Source organism: Leptonotus elevatus, chromosome 2 (genome assembly GCF_054856555.1).
Source record: "Leptonotus elevatus isolate MCC_2025b chromosome 2, RoL_Lele_1.0, whole genome shotgun sequence".
Lineage (NCBI taxonomy): Eukaryota > Metazoa > Chordata > Actinopteri > Syngnathiformes > Syngnathidae > Leptonotus > Leptonotus elevatus.
The window spans coordinates 35,187,729-35,209,183 of record NC_141240.1 but is presented as its reverse complement, the minus strand read 5'-3'; the positions used below and the strand labels follow the sequence as shown (position 1 = coordinate 35,209,183).

At 40.2% G+C, this 21,455-nt stretch overlaps 1 protein-coding gene across 1 annotated transcript in view; it reads right to left on the bottom strand.

The window, feature by feature from the left end:
* Positions 1–17,782, bottom strand: part of slc2a4rg (SLC2A4 regulator) — a 43,572-nt gene extending 25,790 nt beyond the window's left edge. Inside the window, exons 1-2 of the mRNA XM_086069076.1 lie at positions 17,343–17,782; positions 15,421–15,656 (exon numbers count right to left, since the gene is read on the bottom strand). Of these exons, the coding sequence (XP_085925202.1) occupies positions 15,421–15,656; positions 17,343–17,588 (482 nt within the window). The 5' untranslated portion in view covers positions 17,589–17,782. The remainder of the gene's footprint in view (positions 1–15,420; positions 15,657–17,342) is intronic.
* Positions 17,783–21,455: the final 3,673 nt, after the last annotated feature.

Here is a 21,455-nt window from a genome sequence, read left to right as displayed (position 1 = left end):
TACCACAAACGGATGCAATACAAATAGAAACAAAAGCTATGAGGGTGTGAATCTCTGAAGTGATTTCATTTAGAAAAAGAAAAATAACCTGGGTGACAACCAGACTCGGGCAAACTGAGTTTGGCAGTCACAACTTAGTTGGCGAGCAAACTGTTTTCTGCCTCTTCGCATTCAAGACTTGACCGTCAGTCTAGTACTGCTGTCAGACTGTTGGTAAAAAAAACAACAATAAGAATAAATATATATATATATATATGTGAAAGGGCATGAGATTAATGAAGGATATCATGTAGACTTTGCTGAGCATTATGAGAATGACAATGTGTTTTGTTTCAAATTCTAAACCCAGGTTTGCTAAATGAGACACGGCAGTTAAAATCTCAGCTATCTGCCAAAGAAGCATGACCACAAGTTTAAGGAAGAAAAAATAAGCAGACATTACCATACAAAAAATCTCCACATTTCTTTAACCTTTACTAATCTAGATAAAACAACTGAGAACAGATTTTCATTTGCGACGTTGACCTGCCTGCAGACAGTGTGGACCTATATGTTGAAACGGGATTAATTTGATGTCGTCAACAGATGCATATTGTTACTTGCAACATAAAAAGTAACTTCTTATGACGTTGAAATTCATGCGTAAAGACATAAAAAGTTCCCCGACTGTGGCAGTAGTAACATTGTTTGCACAGAAGACGGTTAGAGTCAAAAACTAAAACCCGACTTTCAAATATTAGAAAATTGTAATCGATTCACTAAGTCAAGCTGACAGTGAAAGTCTACAGCGCCGCAGGTGCAAGTGCAGGTATGTCATTCACCCCATGTAGTCAGGAACAGCTGCTGCCTGCCCAACTCAAATGCACAATAAATGAGACAGAGAAATTCGCATTTCCCCATGAACATATTCATTTTGACCACTGAACTCCCACTTAAGTTGGGGCAATGCTATTGTTATGACTGACATCATAATTAAATACAGGTTTTAAAAGCTTTTTGCTCCATGCTGCCTTTGTGCACTCGAACCAGGCAACAGCTCAGAATAGTCCCTGTAGACGAGACCATGGCAAAACTAAAGGGTGTCATAAATCATGTTTGCAACACTTTTCCACCAAAAATTCGTAGAAAAAAAAAGTACATTCAGAAACGCATCATGTTTTAATTGCTGTATGAATGTATTTCTAGAAGGTCAGTCTTGGATCAGACTTTCTCATGAACTACGCTGTGTTTCCATGGCGCCTGCGTTTACTGTACAGAAAGAAAAACAAAACAAAAATGTGAATATTTGCATCTCTGGATTTGGACCAAGCGTGGGTGGAATTGGCTACAATCGAGGGACAGTTAACACATTGTGAAAAGTCCTTGGAAGAGCTACAAGTGGCGCTGGGGGTTATTTGGGAAGTGAGCAGCGCTCGGTCTGGCACACTCGTCGCTTTGTGCAGTGGCATTGTGCTGACTTTTTACTCAAATCTTCAGTTAAGCGCTCTAATAATTGGCTTGACTTGGAAATTAGGAGCATTACACGAATTCTGTGTGGTGTCTTTCCAAATTCCTCCAAACGGTTCATGACTCGACGTAAAGCCAGAAACAAACTTGGCCCCTAAAATGTCTGTCATTCCAGACGGATGAGTCACGTAGCACGAATGTAGCTTACACACGTCACAGTATGTACTGTCGATAGCATCCGCATGTGCAAAGCGGTGCTCGTGTGTGGGTCATGTCAGTAGTGTAAATATACCGCCGTCAAAGCTGAGTCAGCATTACGTCGCAAATTGTGGGATGGAATTGCCCGTGGGGTGAGGAGGGGAGTGTTCTTCTTAGCAATCTGCTGCCGAATGATGACTCGCTCACAGAATGACACAATGGATGTGTGAAAAAAAAACAAATGGCAAGGTAGAAAAAGAAAGAACTGCTGAGTGATTACATTCTTCTGTCCTCTTGCAACCTGCTTATTGGAGCACATCCATCTAGCATTAGTTATAACCTCTCACAGCTAAATGATTCAGTAAGTTGCAATAATATGTTATTTTTCGCAGGGGATAAAAATGGGTAAACTCTTCTTGGAGTATTAAATGTCTGTATTACAGGCTTCCTAGTAGGGGAACACCAGAAGGCGCACAATGTCAGTGGACATCGAAGCGGGTCATTCCATGCCAAATCATCCCAAAAAAATCAGAAAATTCTAACCAAGCAGATTTTGTTCTGAATGCAACTTGGTGTAGCTGTTGATAGTGTCGGCACAATACAAAATCTCAAATTTGAGGTCTATCTGAGCAGGGGCTTGGGAGCTATGGCCCGCCTAATTAGGACATTTTTGGCATTATGGAGCATGGCCGTCTTCCTTTAAAATCCTTTGTCTCAGGAACTACTGGGTCAACCTCCACAAAAATCGCATTTGTTGGGAAGGGACTAAGCGAAGTGCGCATTATGTTTGTGCGTGCGCGAAAATCAAGCTTTAAGAAAAACTTGCTACCAAACAAAGCCGTCATTTGAATGGCGGTGAATGGAGTGCTGCGTAACTACACACCTCAAAGCTTAAGTGACAAAACCACAGGTGCACTTGGTGCCATTCTTAACTGTCCTAATGGAGTTTATCCGCAAAAAAACACCATTGCAAAGCTCGAGAAGACAAGAAGTGTACGCTTGTAAACCTCCGTTCACTCTTCCCAATATCCAGACAGAAAAGAAAGATCCAAACGGACGTATAAGAGGCTAAAATTGATTGATTGATTTTTTGACACATTTATTTTGTCAATATCCTGAAAGCGAGGGAGCACATGGAAGCATCAGGAAGCTCGCTAGCGGACGTACGTGTAACCAAACTAAGGGAGTGACGGTCATTTAAGAACTTGCTTCTAGCCCCAATTGACCCCTTCAGTGAAGAAAGCTCCTACCCGTCTCTTGATCGCGTCCCGGTGTTGTGTCCTCGGTCCAACTCCCGGTAAAGTGCACACATTCAGCCATTCATGTTTAAAATAGATTCAATAAAAAAACATCAACTTTCCAACGGTTGCAATGTTCTAAATCAGCGCTTCCCCCATTAGACTCCATTAGTTTTCAATGACAAGTTGGTAGCAGGCTACCAGTCGGCCTACCCATAATGCACCGCGCTGCAGAGATGCGCACTTCGATTGCAAATCTGTATCCATTTGACTATTCAATGACTATTCACCTTTTGATGAATATGAGGGTATGGATACTTTGACTCCGTATTGTTGCTAAACAAAACAAAAAACATCTGTGAAACTTTTTTCATGTTTTAGAGAATATGTGCATATGATTACATTTCATTAAAATTTTTGTTTAAGTCAAAGGTTACTAAAATCTTCTAAATCTTCTAATGTCGCTTTTCCATTAGCCCCGCACGCCACACCGTACGGAAAGACACTACACAGCCTCCATTGCATTTCCATTACAGCAGGCGCGAGGCGGGAAGGGGGCGGGATCATTTGAACTGTCCAAGCCAAGCTTGCACTCCCGCAGTGCGTGCGGCTCGTCATAAGATTCCACGAGTGGCAAGTCTCGCCAATATTGAACCATATTGACAATTTCACATGGACCACCATGGATGAAATATTGCAATCATGATTTCTGCAATTTCTGAATGGAGAGCTCAGCTTCATTCATTTAACTGCGCTGGAACATAGCGATATGCACTTGCGATATTTTTAAACCACGATCATTACAAATCCATCTATAAGTACCTTTTAAATTGTAAATATAGTTCAGCGTAGTTGTAAAACATTATTATATTTATTGTATAAATTGAATTTTTATGACTTTGGCGAAGACCGGCGGTCGCCTCTTGCCTCGCTTGCATAAAATAAGGAAATGGGCGTGCTCCACGGCGTTGCTTGCTGTGTTGCTGTCGGCCAATCAGATGACAGTGATGACATGGCCCCGCTCGGCCGCAGACGATGCAGAACCATCTCCGAGATGGTTCTAAAAAGCGGCTCTGTTGTACCGTCCAGTGACAAATAATGCCGCTTCGGTGTGGAACCGGTCCGGTGAAAAAGCGCCATAAATTAGAAGATTTTGAATCCTTATTGAATTCCATTTGCAACAATATTTATTTTGTGAAGATATACCCAGTAGCTCCTGAGATATAAGGCTTCAAAGGAAGGCTTTCACGCTCCTGTTTTGCCAGAAATGTCAAAATTCTAATTGATGGCCATAGCTCGTAAACCCCTGTTCCAATTGACCTCAAACTTGAGAATTTATGTTGTGCCATCAGTATCAACAAGTTCCATTAAAATCAACATTTGTTTGGTTCAACCTACTGAGTGATTTGGTGACTAAAACTAAACTAAAACACTGTAGAGAGCTTCTTTTTTAAATTAAACAACTTTTTTTTTTGTGGAGCTACAAGAGATTGGGAGACGATTTGAGATACACATAAGTTAGAAGCGTGGTCACGGAATGAATTAACTGTGAATCAAAGCATCACAGTGCTGCGTTTGCTTCCAATGAGTTCCAACCACAGCTTTTGTAAACCTCCAAGGAATCAGATAAGGAATGTAAAAATACATTTGTGCATTTGCGCAACAAGGTAATAGTGCATTTTAGCTTTGTTGGAAATGGATTTCACCACGTTGCAACAACCACACAGCGAAACAATTAACTACTGGTCACAAGCTAAGTGTTGTTGTTTTTTTGTATCTTTGCCTTGTTATTTCATTCTTAAGAGAATGGCTGAAATATACTGTTTTCATTTCTTTTGGAAAAAAGACCTTTCTCAGAAAGAGACTGGCATTGTTCAGGAAGCTTCATGTCCTCCGGATTTGCGTCGGCTTTAACCAACCAGCTCGACCCTCAAACAAAGAAGTAGGACGCTGGAGGCCAAGAGAAATGGGCTAAAGGACATATGGAGCAGACAAAAGGCAAGGGGAGGAAAGAGCTTTTCACAAAGCAGAAACGGTCGTGAAACCACAACCCAGCAAGAAAGGAGTCTTCAATAGCATGTTCAGTAAAATTAAGTAAGTAAATCGTTTTTAAAATCATTTTATCTTTTTTTTTCCTTCTCAGTGTTGGTTCATTCGGTAATTTTACCGATTTGACATGTCATCATCATTGCTCTCTCTCTCTTTAAAAAAAATAAAATAAAATAAAAATATATTTTGTATGTGGGTGAGTATGTGCATGTGTGTGCATGTGCGCGTGCGTGTGAGTGTGTACTCATTAGTTCACCTAAAACCTATTGAAAATCCCATGCCGTTCACCTAAACCGAATACTTCAGAATCCAGCGAGTCGTGAGGTTGTCAGGAGACCCGAGGAAGGATCAAAGAAAAGAAAGGAAAGTGAAATCCAGCACTGACCAGACATTACCTAGTACCCACCGGGTCTTTCACCAACCCCAGAAACATCTCAATTCCAACACATTATGGAGACCTCAAGAGACCAGAGGAAAGACTGAGGGAAGGAAGGAAGGACAGATGAAGCACAATGAGATCCACCGACATCAGCCTCCACCGAATCAACGCCCAGAGGAAGAAGCAGATTGTGTTTGAATTTCGATAGATGCTGGTGTGGTGGATCTGGTGGATAAAATAATTTTATCTTACTGGTTGAGACAATATTTTTGTGAGATTAAGTGAAGCCGAATGAATGTCAGTGGTCAAAAGGAAGATGGGCCAAAGAACAAATTCTGGTTGGTATGTAGACGAGCGCTGCTGAGGCAAAAGGGCCTTACATAAGTGTGTCTGAGCCTTCTCCTTCCCCTGCATCTTTTTTTTCCTTGCCTGTCCTACAGGCCCATGCGTAAACACCAACTCACTCTGTGAAGACATACACGGTGTGATGTGTAATCAATGCATATTTTGTTCGAACCGTGCCTGTGCGGCGCACCGTTTGCAGATAACGTTCCTCCGCACCGCCTACTCTTTTCCTCGCGGATCAAATCGATTTCTGCTCCACGCAGCGTAGCGGCAGATGATGAACGGCTCGTCGCCACACTACTCCATTGCGTCGCCCGTCAGCAGGACGCCCTCATTATAATAACGAATGACTTCACTTTCCTTTCTTTTCTTTGGTCCTTCCTCGGGTCTCCTGACGGCGGTGTTCAGTTTAGGTGAACGGTATGGGATTTTTTTTTATAGTTTTTGGGTGAACTAACGAATACATGCATGCACGCACGCACCGGACATACAAAATAAAAAAAATAAAAAATAAAATAATAATAATAAATAAAAAAAGAGAGAACAATGATGATGACATTACCGAATGAACAATACTGAGCTCTTAAAGAAAGGGAAAAAAAGAAAGAAAAAAAATATCATAATAATAATAATAACGAATGACTTCAGAACAGTGATTATCATTATTACAATGTTGAGAAGCAGAGAGTTGCTATGACAGGCGTCTAGGAAAAAAATTCAAGAAAGAACGTTAGGCAAAGGTGTTTTCATAAAAGGTGTTCATTTGTGGACCAATTTTGGAACTGACCTGAAAATGTGTTGAATGTAATAAAAATTGGATGTGTGAGTTTGTGATTAATAAATGCGTTGGGGGTTTGTGCTTATATACTGCATGTATATATGTTGTCGGCATTCAGTATGTATGTACATATATATATGTAAGTGCAGTTGTATGTATGTGTAGTTTTTTTTTTTGATTGAGCTATGCTATATTAATATTATACTATGCTGATTAAGCTTATTAATATGAAATAAGTCAAAAATATAGAATGAACAAGTGGTAGGACTAGATACGTTTTCTTACTTCTTCCTACACCCTTTTGAACACAAACCGCGCTTAACGATGACCATTGATGTTTTCTCTTCTTTTCAATCTTTTTTTTTTTAATACTTTTTATTACAGTACTTATTTCTCCGAAAATGAGTCGCGACTTTGCTGCTCTTCGCCGCTTTGTGAAGTCACATCAGAGCAGAAACAAATTGATGCTAGCCATGCTAGTTAGCGAGTTATCTTCCTTGGTGCAAAGTCGGTAGAATTTATTTTGTTTGGTGGTGTGCTGTGAGATTTTTCTTGTGTAAACTGTATATCATACTACAGTTACAAATAACCCTTATTTTTGGAATCATTTCATATTACTCAGTTACTGGTTTGGTCCATAAACTGTCAGAAATAATCTTCCACGGCGGACCACGGAAATCGCAGAATATTAACTGCTGAGAGGCTGAAATAATAATGAGGGCAATTTTAAGTTTAACAATGGCTGATAATAACTAATCAATATCAAAATAGCTGTTAATTAATTTGATTATCGATTTAGTTGTTGATGAATTGGACAGTTCTGGTTTTCCGGCGCGACAGTTGTGGTTTGAGGGTGAGCAGCCGGACTTGCCCTACTTGTTTCCCCATTCGACCCTCCCCTACCGCATGACTCCGCTCGTTAAGGATGACCTTTCACCCATGGCTGAGTCAATGCAGGCATTAACCCCTTGTCGTCTAGACAGCAGACAAAAAAAGCTGGAGGGAATTCATATGTAAGAGATATACGATTTGTGCGTAACTAGAAAAGAGAATATATAGCGACTACATAGAACTACTTTTTATAAGGCAGCAATTATTTTTGGTCTGCTTTGTTGAAAAAGCATGTCGCCGGGTGTGGGTTAGGCATCCCAGGCAAATGTGGGGGCGGGTAGCTGTTCATCTGACTCTGACCTTAAGCAACAGGCAGTAATATCTCCTTTGGGAGCAGAGTGGCGGCAGTGGGGTTGTCAAAGGTAGTGGAGGTTGAGGGGGGGTGTTGAGGCGTGTCAAGCTGCAGCCTGCCAGCCTGGCAGTCAAAACCTTGCACTGTCATTATGTTCAAGCCACAGATGCCTATTTCACTCGACCTCAAACTCCTCACTGCGGTTCCTTGCTCTGTATTTGGTCTATATGCCAAGTCAGCGCTTTCTATTCACTACACAATGGTGACAGTGTACCTGGGTAAAGACAGATAAGACAAAAAAAAAAAAAAGGCTTTCGATTCCAAAACAAACTGCCCGCTCCCTGCCCCGCTGCACCAGGGTCAATTTTTGCGCACGAAAAAACTGCGCTTTGTTCCTTTATCAGCGTGTTGGATCCCACACTGATGAGTATTGACAAGTATAACAGACTGTGCATTATGGAGAGTGACAGAAAGCTTAACACGGACAGAATGGAGGAAGACTCAGAAACAGTCGCCTCTCATTTGTGTCGCTGCATTTGTGCTCAAATTCAATGCAAAGTTGCAGAGAAATGTACGACAATATGCAAATGTGCGCGTTTTCTCTTTCACTGTTATGTCCCTTGAGATACAAGTTTAGTCGGGCCCGTCAGCACACTTAACTCAAAACAATGCCGTTAATCGGTTCCAGCCTTCCCTGCAAAAGCAGTTCAGTTGTGTTTAAAATAGTCTGTTGCTTATATGGTTAAAGCACCGCAACGTAGATGCTATTCAGCATCAAGCTAGTGGGCTAAAAGGCTAATGGCTATAATATTTGGTTGTTTTAAATACAAAATGTGTAATTCTCTTTGCTTTATGGCACCTATCTTGAAAAACTCATAAGTCGAGTCACACTCAAGGCACTTTGGAGTTGGATCAGCAAGACCAACCAGTAAGACTCTTCAATGATCTCATCCATTCATTCACTTGAAAGCACTTCAGTCATAAGTGGAAGTTTTGCGGTTGTTCAGTTTCTTTGTCTCTGCATTTTCACCATGTTTGACTATTAAGATGCCAGTTGTTTACAAAGTCGTGCATAATGTGAAATATACAAATGTAATGAATACACAAATGTGACATACAGTATGCTTGAAATGAATAAATAAAAACACAGGTTAATTCAGAATGCATGAAGAGCCAATAAAAAAGGCTGGGATTTAAAAAAAAAAACGAAAAAAACAGCACTACCAAATTAAAAAGTTAAAGCAGGAATTGTAATGCTGGTACTGACAGGTTTCATCGAACCATACAGAACATCTTGCTTGGACATAACCACAGTGATAGTCATTATTCTGAACATTGTGGTGAAAAAAGCCTGAGAGAGAGAAAAAACGACATGCATAAAGACTAGTTGAAATGTCTTTATTCAGTAGCAAATTCCTGCATCTTAAAACAGTATTAAACGCCAACATTTCCAGCAGAAAAATTGCATGTGACATTAGTGGTACAACCATTAATCAATTAGTTGTCAAATAGACAATTGATTGTTTATGTATTGTATACTATATTAATCAATTGTTGAGAAACATTGTTTAAGTGTCCAAATCTGAATTTCAGCCTGTCAAGAGTAAACATTCTCTAATTTCCGTCATGAAAACAGACATCAAAATAATTCATTCACTTTTACTTTGGAAAGCAGTGAACCACATTTTTTTGCCCATTTTATAACATGTTACGGACCAAACCTGTGACTGAATCATAATTCATTTTGTTTGTGCATTTTCTGCACTGTCAATAAGAGACAATATCCTGTCTATTTTAATAAAGGGATGTATTGTTTTTATCCATTTCATCGGTTAATTCCTAATTGACAGATAATTCGATTAGTCGCTGCCCTATTGTACATACAGTAGATTGTATCGCCTTGAAAGTAATAAGCATGATTGATGAATGCCAATATTGGTTGCTTCACATTTGCAGCAGGATCTCTGCCTTGACATGCCCGAGGAACGGTAACCTATAAAGCGTCACAACAACAAGGTGTGAACTTTGCAAAGACACAAAGCTCAAAGACAGGAAAACTGCCAAAATAAGAAGGCCTATTTTAAAAAAAAAATACTCTCAAGGTGAGCTGTAGCTTTCATGCTTAAGTATCTTTAAACAACTTGAATCCCTCAACACAATGGCCGCCGCATTACTGCTTAATAAAAATAAATAAATGTCTTGTTTACATGATCTCAGCAGCAAGTGTGGAATGAGTCACACCCCAAGCATGCACACACAGAAATAAACTTGCCGCAGTTGTCAGAAAACAATCTTCAGCGCTAATAACAACATTAAATAGAATGCAAAGTTTGTTCATCGTGATTAATTATTTGCAACTCCATGTGTGTGTGATTTGGCCACCAGGGGCAGTCTAAGAAAGACGGATACTGTTCAGACAAAAAAGTCAACCAAGTCGAATAAGTCGACTTTAAAAATAGTTTGACTGAAAATGTCTGCCTCAAAGCTCCGCTGGAGTCATGATTGCGCCGCCGTCCGTGTTTCTACCCAGACCTTTTTAGCAAACGCACGCAGTGGACTCGAAGTTATTGAGCTCATCGTAGCCAAGAGGCAGCTCCACTCACAAGACACTATTTCATGTATAATGTAGATATAATGACGCATGTGTGAACTAAATGGTAGTTTGTGTTTGTTTACCTTAAATGGTAACCACTAGCACGCTAATGTTCATCGCGATTGCTAACCGTTAAGCACAGGCTAATTTTGTTGGTGTTTAATGATGCTCATGCAAAGAAGATAATAAATAATCAGTTGTTATATCCACTCAATTCAACTCACATAGATATAATGATCTATGTGTGAACTAAATGGTGTTTTTTGTTTATTTACCTTAAATGGTCATCGCTAGCGCGCTAATGCTAACCATTTAAAAGGAGTATAACTTTGTTGTTGTTTAATAATACAAATGTACAAAAGATAATAAATGGGTAGTAGTATCGACTCAATTCAACTCGTGTTCAATCTTAGAGGATAACAAACAAAAAAAATAAAATATAATATAATTTTTTGGGGGATGGGGGTGCAGGGGATAGATTATTTGATAGAATCATCAATAGGATAATCCATTTTAAAAAGATTTGATCGTGACAGCCCTACCTGTGAGTAATGTTACATGTGATGAAGCACCGTTTATGTTCAAATATCTGTTGCTTTAAGGGTTACAACACCACAATTATATGCTATTTGCAAGCCCGTCTATGTTTCATGTTCAGTTGGACAAACCTCAACTTGAGTGGCAATAAACATCGTGAATCTTGTTTTTGTTTTTCTGACAAACGTGTGCTTGTTGTGAAGTGGATTGAGTTGCGCTCACCGCCCAAACGATGCTTGGATTTTTGCTCACAAGTCAAAACAAAAACAAACAAAAAAAAGAGAAATCGGCGCATTGACAGCTCATATCTGGAAAAACTGGTAAATCCGGTCACGTGTTCCACAAGCTGTCACTGTAGCATAAATCATTAATTTCATTATTCCTTGTGGTTAAGTTCAATTCGATGGCAAAACCGATCAACGCAGAGTTGTGACTAGCACAGGTACCAAAAGGTCATTCTGATGCACACATGTGCACGGAGGCCCACAAGGCCCAGTTGGCCAGATCTGGCCCGCCCCATCATTTTATGTGGGCCACGATAGCTAATCAAAGAGGCCGATAACCGATATTCGGAGCCGATACTTATTTGCGGCAAAACTGAAAATATTAGCGTCAAAAATAAAAAACATAACTTTGTTGAAATGCCATTAAGCATGTGTGTTGAAAGGTAAAAAAAATGTCAATTAATTTTTAACATTTAACAAATACGATTTCCAAAGACGTTCTCAGACAGTGAAAATGTGTCTTACATGTTCAAAATTTCTTTGCAACGAGAAAAACTGTTTATAACAAATAAAAAAAATGTCTGTTAGCATATTTGCAACATTTTACAAACCCTGACGAGAGCCCAAAATTCACTGAGTTCGCAAGCGTTTGCGGCCTATCATTTGATATTGATATTTGTCAAAATGCCAAATAGCACGCCGATAATCGGTCTATCCCCATTATATGGTTTCAACTCATAATGACCCGCTGAGGGGAAACCGTAACTACAATGCGGCCCACGATAAAAACGAGTTTAACACCCCTGCTGGACACGATTAGGAATTTGGAGGCCGCCACTAATCAGAGAGTTAAAAAAAATAAACGATCACTGATCTGATAAGAAGATGGCGCAATATACTGCATCTGTTTAAACAACTTGTTTATTTACTGTTTAGTCGACCGGACCCATGATGCTATTTGCGGGGAATTGGGATCGGCCTGGCCCACAAATTGACAAAATGTGTGTATAATTGACAGCCATTGACCTAAAAATTATCCCCAAAACGCTTCTAAACATTCAATACACAGAAAGTGTGATGGGAAACTTCTCCGACAAAAAAACCCCAAATGATTTTAAATTTAGGATAAGAATTGCGTTTTATTTTGCTCATCTACAAATTAGGACATTACAGCCGATCAGCAATTTTGCATAAAATGCCAAATATCTGCCAATCCGATCAGATCGCTACAAAACAGCATGTGGATGCTTGCCAAACCACCCGGAGACGCGCACTGTATGAGCCGAGAGGCAGCACATGACGTTCTTGGGATGAAGACGGAAGGAAAACAACCACGTGCACCGCGCCCACTATCCAAATGGGCTCCGATGACGGACGTTACATTTTACAATCCATGCAGAGAACCATTCAACCTTTTTTTTTTTCTGTTAATGTATAAACAGTTTTACAAACAGGCACAGGCAGTCAACTAGTGGCGGTGCAAAAAGAAGGAGTGTTTAGGCCCAGCCTGCAGCCTCTCCCAAGTCCTCTTGACTGTTACATAATCACTTATCAGTGCGCGCGGCTTGTCCCTGAGGGCGCTTGGCTGCTTGTTTTGTGCAAAACTGTGAGCACATAGAAGTTCGCCCGGGGTAAAAATAAAGAATGTCCCCCCGCGTACAAGTGTGTGTGCGGGAAAAACAATATGAAACAACGGCCACAAGAAGTCAGTTCCATGTGAAAACTAAAACAGAACAGACGACAAGGCTTATTTTGCTGCCTGACAAACGGAATGAGCATGTGCTGTCAATAGAGAAGGTCAACAGAAAGGGCTGTTTTCAGTTTACAGAAATGTGTTATATAAGAAGAAGCGCGAAAATGCGACGTGTAACCCGAATTGTTCATAAACAGGACCATTCATAACTCCAGGTTCCACCGTACTGTACATCAAACCCCGTTAGTTGTTGTTAGCTTTGTCACACAGCTAGATTAGCCAGTCTAAAGTTTCATAATCTTACAAATCCAGTTTGCATTGCGTCTGATATTATTGTGAACAGGAAAAATGAGCGGCTCAAGTCGGCGTCCTTTGAGGGTTTAGCGGTGGTTAAGTGGGCTTATTGTCGAGAAACGTCAGGTTCACAAGGAAATGCAATAGCAGCAGTTTTACCAGAACTAAACAACGGGCATTTTCGCTCTTGCCCTGACACCAATTACAAACACCATTGCCACTTTTCCACTGCATAGTACTGGCTCTGCTCTACTCAACTCAAAACAATAACAAAAAAAAGCACTGAACACGTTCCCTTGGAACAATAAACAACAACAGAGGTGAACCAGGCTCTCCTGTGTTTACATATACTTCTCGGCATGTGGTTGTTGGCCACAGTAAGGGGAAAGGAGAGCTAGGAAATATGGCGTAAAATTTTACAACCTACAATATATACCTATGTCTTGAAACAGACTTTCATGTAAATATGATCATGGAAGTATTGTGGAATCGGTCCCTTAGCAGGCTAAAAAATATATATTTTTTAATAACAACAAAAATAAAGCTATAATGTAATTTTTAAACACTTATTGTGCAGATCTCAAAACTTAAATGAAAACTCAGCACTCTGGTGCCAAATATTGCAATCAAATGCAAATAACATTGCTGATATAGTATAAATGTTATGAATAAATTGATTGATTGAGTTAACTAGTGAAGTCATGCGATTACTTATGGAGAAAAAATTATCCTAATTCTTAATAATCTTTTCTTCTTTCTTTTTTGCATTTTCATTTTAAATGTTTTCATTTTAAAGAATATTTTCTTTTCTTTTTTAAGAAAAGATTATTAAAAATTAGGGACGTCAGGCGATTAATTTTTTTTAATCATAATTAATTGCATGACTTCACTAGTTAACTCAATCAATCAATTTATTTCATTAATTTGTAAAAGAAAAAAAGACAATAAAAAGCAAAATTCTAATTCCAATTAAAGCAAAAGAATGGAAGGGGACACAAAGAAGTAAAACTTGTTTTGTCTGCCCCTGATCAACAAAAAAATATATATTTTTTCTAGGTTTTCATACTCTTGTTAACAAAAGTGGGGAAAAAATGTAAACTAATAGAAATAGTTCAAATGAATTTTTGACGTCTATAGCCGTCAATGGCAGTGAATGAGTTAAATTAAACATGAGAAAATAACACTAATTAAACACAAAACGTACTTACCCATGGTCGAAGAGCCACATGGTAGAAGTCACAGAAATAATGTCCAAAAGCATATCGATGTGACAACAGGCAAGTGTAGCCATTGTATACAAATAGGACTCTATATACACGGTTGTTAGCGCGTGAAATCAACTCTCCAGCGTGAACCCCCGTGAACTTGTGGTCTGGCGGGTGCAGATTTCCGGACACGGACAGCTCACGTAACGCACGCGGTGTGAATTGCAGTCCGTGAAAACGCACCGTGGCCGTTCCGCAGTCAGTATGAATTGGGCGTAACATTACCACGCATGTTTATTTTGATCATTCCGAGCCAAATATTCTGAAAAATAAGAAGGATGCAGCACCCGTGTGCTACCTGTCAGCATAACTGCAATCCTGGCAAACCGTGTCCTCTTCACTCATTTACTGCCATTGACGGCTATTGACGTCAAAAATTCATTTGAACTATTTCTATTAGTTTGAAATGTTTTCCACTTTTGTTAACAAGAGTATGAAAACCTAAAAATATTGTACATCTAGAACAGATATCAAATTTATGATTAATCGAGAGTTAAATATTGAAGTCATGCGATTAATTACAATTAAAAAAATTTAACGGTCTGATGTGATAAAAAAAAAGATGATTAAAAATGAGGTTCAATTAATTTTTTTAATCGTTATTAATTGCATGACTTCGCGAGTTAACTCACGATTAATCACAAATGTTATATCTGTTCTAAAATAACAATGAAAAAAAATTATGTTTTCATACTCTTGTTAACAAAAGGTTAAAAAAAAATTCAACTAATAGAAATAGTTCAAATGAATATTTAACCTCTATAACCGTCAATGGCAGTGAATGAGTTAATAGTACTGCAAAGTAACTGGTACTACCTGTTTTTGCCAGTGGGATAGTGTTAGCAGCAAGTGGAGTCAAATAATGTATCATTCAATGGAAAAAGGGAAAACCGGTAGTTTATTTTTCTACAAGATGATCCAATATGCACACATTGTTCATGGCAGGCAAAATGTTATTAGTACCAATCAATAACCTCACTTTTCCGCCCCAAAACTGTTACTACCACATGTGGACACTCAGCTTGTATATACCGTAGCACATACACTAAAGTTCGCTTTTCAATGTTGAGCAACACAAGTTGAACATTTGATACGGATTCTCATAAACAAAAGTCATGTTATGATGCGTGAATGGGAAGCTCCCACAATACCAAACAAACAAAAGCAAGAGGCAAAACGTGTTTTGAAGATGTCCTACCTGTTTCTGGGGACAGGGATATGAGAAGAAGCGAACTGTTGTCTCTCCATCTGCGGTGCATTCTGTGCTGGCGCTGGCCTGAAGCCGGTGGCCATCTCCACCTGCCTCTCTTGATTCCTGATGTCCAAGTGCATGAAGCTGCCTGGCGCTTGCCCATTTGTGCCTGGGCAGTGAGTAGGACTGGTCCTCTTCAGGCTCGCAGTGCAACCAGTGTCTCTGTGCTCGCCCAGGCCAGTCTGGGAAAAGTGGGAGATTAAAAAAGTTGAAGGTATGAGTGCGAGGGACGTGGGTTGAAGAAGCGAAAGTGATTATGGTAGTTATACTTTTAAACGGAATATGTCCGAATGTTTGGGATGGGGCAGTGGTGTCTGTCAAAACTCATTTTCTTTACTCATTTCAGATATGGAGTTAGAAAAAAAACAAAAGGACAATAATTACAGTGAAACACTAACTGGAATTTTCATGTACTGTACATGGCTACGGTGTCATTTCATCCATGACCGTTGTGCACATATAAGCTGGTAATTGACTTTAGTGTTACTTAAGTACATTTGTTTTGATTACTCGAGTATTTTTGTTAATAAGAAACACCACTAGTACTTGCTACATTGAGCCTACATATTGCTCACTCCTTTTAGTGAATGCAATTTAAAAAGAGCAGCTACTGTAAATGTCGACATTTCAGCCTACAAGAACTCCACTTCAAACTTGAGAAAACATATTGTGGCTTATAATCTCAGCCTTGTGAGCCTATTGTATTATTATTACCATGTATGTAAACAATATAAGTTGATTTCATAAAAATAAAAATAAAACAGTTCATACATTCACCTTATCCTCACTAGTGTTGCGGGTGTACAGTAGCTTAAACGAGATGGCTTTGGGTGCGAGGCGGGGTACTCCTGAGACTGACTGTCAGCCAATCAACATGACACATATCGACAATCATTTAAAGTCACATTCACACCAAAAAAGGACAGTTTGGAGTCTTCAATGAACCAAACATGAATGCGTTTCAAATAAGTGAGTAAGCGTAGAAAACACACACCGACACGAGGAGAACATGCAAATTAACACAAAGAGGGCTGGAACCTGGATTTGAACCCGCTATAGTAGCCACACAACTGTGAGACAGATGTGCTAACCGGTGAGTGGTTGCTGATTTGTTGCGATTCAATTTTTATAAAAGATGGCATTTTAAAATATATAATATTGTTTTAGTACAATGTAGTACGTTAGTACGATCCTACTTTACATTTTTGTCAAGTTCATGTTTATTTTGATATTTTGAAGTTATTCACGTTATTCTGTATTTGAGAAATCGTAATTACTCCGAGCCAGAGGACCACTTTTCACTTGTACGTGAGTCATTTGACTTTTTTTTTTGGGGGGGGCTACTCTAGCCACATGACCAATGTGCTGCGATGTGACATCATTTAAAACGCGTGCACATACAGACCAGCCGGGTGATGAAATACAAAGCAACAATAAAAGCGAACACTGAAAACTTTAGCAATTACTCGAAGGAACAAACGTGCAGCACGCACAGCAGTCTTGCGGCGTGCATTAGTGCAAGAGGCCAACTGGAGTGGGTTTTTTTTTTGTTTTGTTTTTTGGGCCTTTTGCAAAGCTCCACCCTGAAGTATGGAGGAGGGGGGAGGGGCACACACTTTGATACCCTTTTTCCGGTGAACTTTGCAAACACACGAGCTCGATATGAATTGTGAATAACACTTTCAAAACCGGATTGAGGCCTACTCGGAGCGTGTAATGACATGTGCGCCGAGATCGGACGGCGGAAAGCTGCGCGTAACGCGTCAAACTTGGCACTCGAGTGCGCAACACGGTGGGCCTGTGCAAAAAAAAGAAAAAAAAGAAAAAGCCACTAAGTTGACAGAGTGGTTCAAATATCGACAACTTACTTTTTCCCCGTCGTGCAATCTTCGTCCGTTCCCTTCAACGGAGGCGTTATCCTTCGTCGCCTGGCCGTCTCGCACACATTTGAAGAGGACGGTCCCGTTTGTGGTCGCTCCCGCCCGCAAGCCGCCGCCGCTGCTTTTCTCCAGCCGACTGTCGCGGAGCACCGAACGGGTCCCCCGGTAGCCGAAGTCCGCGCCGGGGAGCCGTGTCCCAACCACCGGCTTGTCCAAAACAGATCTCGAATCCATTTTAAGAGCGTCCAAGTGGAGACTAAAGAAAGAAACCCCGCTTTCTAAAGATCTTAGTGCAAAATTCTCGAGTGAGATACATTTAACGGGATTGTCGCGACTTGCTGGCTATTATTTGTAACGTCCTTCTAAGTCTACTCTACATGGAGCGTTTGGCGAGCCGGGACATCCAAAAAGCCGCCCGGTCCCGAGGATAAAAAGATTGTTTTGCCTCTTTCCTCCAAAAGAATGCCACGCCCCCTGAGCTTCAACCCCATTGGTCGTGGCCGTACATAAACATTACACTCTGGCACGCGTCCACAGTAAGGCGCTCTATGATTGGCCCATTTACACGCGTCAGTCACTACTGTGTGTAATCTGATTGGTTGAGAGGGGGAGGTGGGCGTCCTCCTCGTTTTACCGGCCGGTGTCTGTCGATGTCGACACATTAGCCGGGCTGAGGCGAGTAAGAGCAGAAAAATGAAACAAAATCATCGCACTTAAGTTTATCTGTCAATTGTGTTCCACATCATCGGTTGGATTAAATTAGCGACCGTGTCAAATTGTTGATGGACACTTTTATCAGCAGACAATGACTAGGATCGATGTGTTTTTAAGCTGGACGAGTAAAAAATTGGGATCAATAAAAATAATTTGCAATATACCATTATTCAAAAATACATCCTGCGAGACAACAACAAACAAACACACTAAAGCAATTGCACCTCCCACCTTTGTTTTTGGCTATTTAAAACTTCAGACATAGTGTAGGCCGAAACATGACGTCCCTGCATAAAAAAAAAATCTTATTATTTCAGTCCTAATTCTTAGAAGAAAGTCATCTTTTACTGAATAGAAAGCATATTACAACGTGTTTAACTCTTAGCAGGATTTAAATGTAGCTTTAAGTCATTCATCCCCCACCATCAGTCTTTGACCAAAGCCACGCCCCTGACCTAATGTTACATGTTTAATGGTTTTATTTTTTGGGAATGTGCCATCAATGAAAAATCAAAAAGAGGTTATAACCTTTCCCGAGAAGCAGAAATGTTCTAAGACACCATCCTGAAAATAATTCACTAGTAAGTAGGGTGTGGACTGTGGAAGAAACTGCAGTCTACTCTGCCCAACTTATTAAATTATATTTATTGTGAATATAATATTGGTATAAATTAAAATATTAAGTGGTTCAGAAAATGGATGGATAAATCTGTTATATAGGCTAATGATATATTTATTAAAAAAAATATTCAGAAATTGATGGATTGTATTTGTTGCATTAGTTTGTTTATTAAAAATCCAATTGTGTTTTGAACCGAGAAGTCGGTATATTAATCAAATCTTATGTTTTTGTTACAGCCCTAGTAGTCTATAGAGTATGTAAAAAAAAACACAAGTTATTTCAAGAATACATTTGTCAGCTTGCAATATTACATTTCAAAACCTGCAGAACAACTTAAGGCAGCCCGCAGGTGGCTGTGTGCTTTATTTGTGCTTTGTTAATAGCTCACAATTGGCGAGGAGGATCATTGCTATGTTGTATCCTTGGCTGGTTCAAAGGAGGGGCTGTATAGGCAAAAGACAAAAACATCATAATGTGCCACTTTATTAGAAAAGTAAAAACTCACTTTAATATTTTATGAAGGATAATATAAAACATTACAATCTTTTGCATATCTTCACTGCCATAATATTTATTTGTGTGTGTGTATATATATAAATATATATATATATATATATATATATATATATATATATATATATATATATATATATATATATATATATATATATATATATATGTAAATATACGTATATGTAAATATAGATATGTGTGTGTGCATATCTACACATATACATATACACTCACATACATATACATACTTATGTGTATATTATTTTCCAACTAAACCCTGTGCTTTGACAAGATACAACATTGGCTACAGCTGTCACAGCAGTATTGGCCCATAACTATATCCATAGACAATTAGCAAACATCGTCTGTTTGTGCATGAAAAGCAAGGATCAATTTGCATTCACAAATAAAAATGTGTCTGTGATAACCAGTTGACCCGGCCCACCCCACCCCACCCACCCCACCCCCCAACAAATATACCGCAAACTCTACATTGTGACAACATCAGAACAGCAGCAGAGTATTTTACACATTTACATATTGGTACTGTATTTGTGCCGCGAACATCTGTCTCCGTCAGCGTACAACAATGTTCCACCAAAGAGATCATATCAGTGCTTTGTATCAAGATAAAGAAAACGGGGGCCTAAAGTGACAGCCAGGGGGAAAGGATTACGAGCGAGAGCCAGCCAGCATTGTGCTGAGAGGCTTCTCAGCTGTTTGCCATTTTTCATATCAGACAGTTGTTGGGCAAATGCTGCATCGCTGTCACAACGGACCAAGCTTGACGTTCGCGCTCTCAGAAGTGGACATTGCAAGCCCCTCCTCAGCACGGCGAGGGGAAAAAAAGGTTAAGAAGTGGGGCAAAGCGAGCTCTGTGTCCATTATTGGGGAGTGAACGCAGCTGGGCTAGGGAGTAAAGGCAGGGGCAAAAAAAAAAAAGTGCTTCCTCCCCTTAACTGGAAACGCACATGGCTCAGTGTTGCAGTGTGTGCCGACCCATGTGTGTGTGTACGAGTGTGTGAGGAAGAAGAGGAGGAGGAGGAGGAGGTTCTGTCGGGTCTGTGTCCATTCGCGGTGATCCGCATCCAGCTTCGTGCTTGTGCTTCTTCTCCCTCCCCCCACTTCTATCACTCCTTCTTGCTCCCCCCTTCGCAGAATATAAACAGTGAGGCTTGAAAATCCTGGTGGCTTCAATCAATCTTTTCCAGTTCTTCCCCCTCCTCCTGCTCGCTGCTTTGGAAAGGGAGGGGCGGGGGGGGGGGGGGGGGGGTGCTGCTGTGCATTACATGGCAAAAAAGTTACAACAGAAGACTAACAAACATGAGATTAATAAAGTACCACAATAATTGTTTCATCTCCATATATTAACGCATGCACTTTTTGGATCAAGCAGGATAAATTGCACCAACAAATAGCAGACTCGTTTCATGGCAGTGGCGTGAGCTATTCATTGTCCAAAAGGAGAGGGGAAAAAAACAAAACAGTGCAATAAAATACACACGTGCGCACGTTCTCACACGGTAACACTTCAAACGTATGCTACTGACCTTCCAAACATTTGCATGGCTCTCTCACAGTGAGATCGTCCCGCGATATCCCTCATCGCTCTTGCCTCGTAACCTCACGCCCATTCACTGAAGTTTTCTTTTGTCCTCTTTTCTTCCCCAAAGCTACATGAAAAACGACATTGTTTACAAAGGAGGATGCGGGGGCCGGAGAGCAGGCTGAGGAGAGGGCGAGGGCCAACCGTCCAGAGGACACTCCACGCTTGTTTTCTTTGGAGTGCAAAGCTTTCCGTTGCTATTCCGACTATCAAATTTTTTTGCCTCAAAAAACCATCGAGAGCGCAGCTTTTGACTCGCCAGCCAGAGAGCAAAGCGGGACATTTACGATAAGAAATGTAGACGGCCTTTTTCCGCAGCTGCTGAGTGCAATAGTACAAATGGTCATAAAATCACATTTCAAAGAAAACAAGTCACTTATTTGATGAAGTATTTGAGAAGAAATCATTCTTTTACACCAGTGGTTCTTAACCTGGGTTCGCTCGAACCCCAGGGATTCGGGAGAGGTCAAGACACACACCCGACTCAAATCATTTGTGATGACACGCCCCACTTGTCCATCATTGGCTGCAGGGAATTTGGCGCGCTCAGTAGTCGACTTGTAGCTGTTGTGATGGTATGTCACGATTTCTTTTTTAATCCCTTCATATTATGTCGAGCAAAAAAAGGAAGCGGTCGGACGAATGT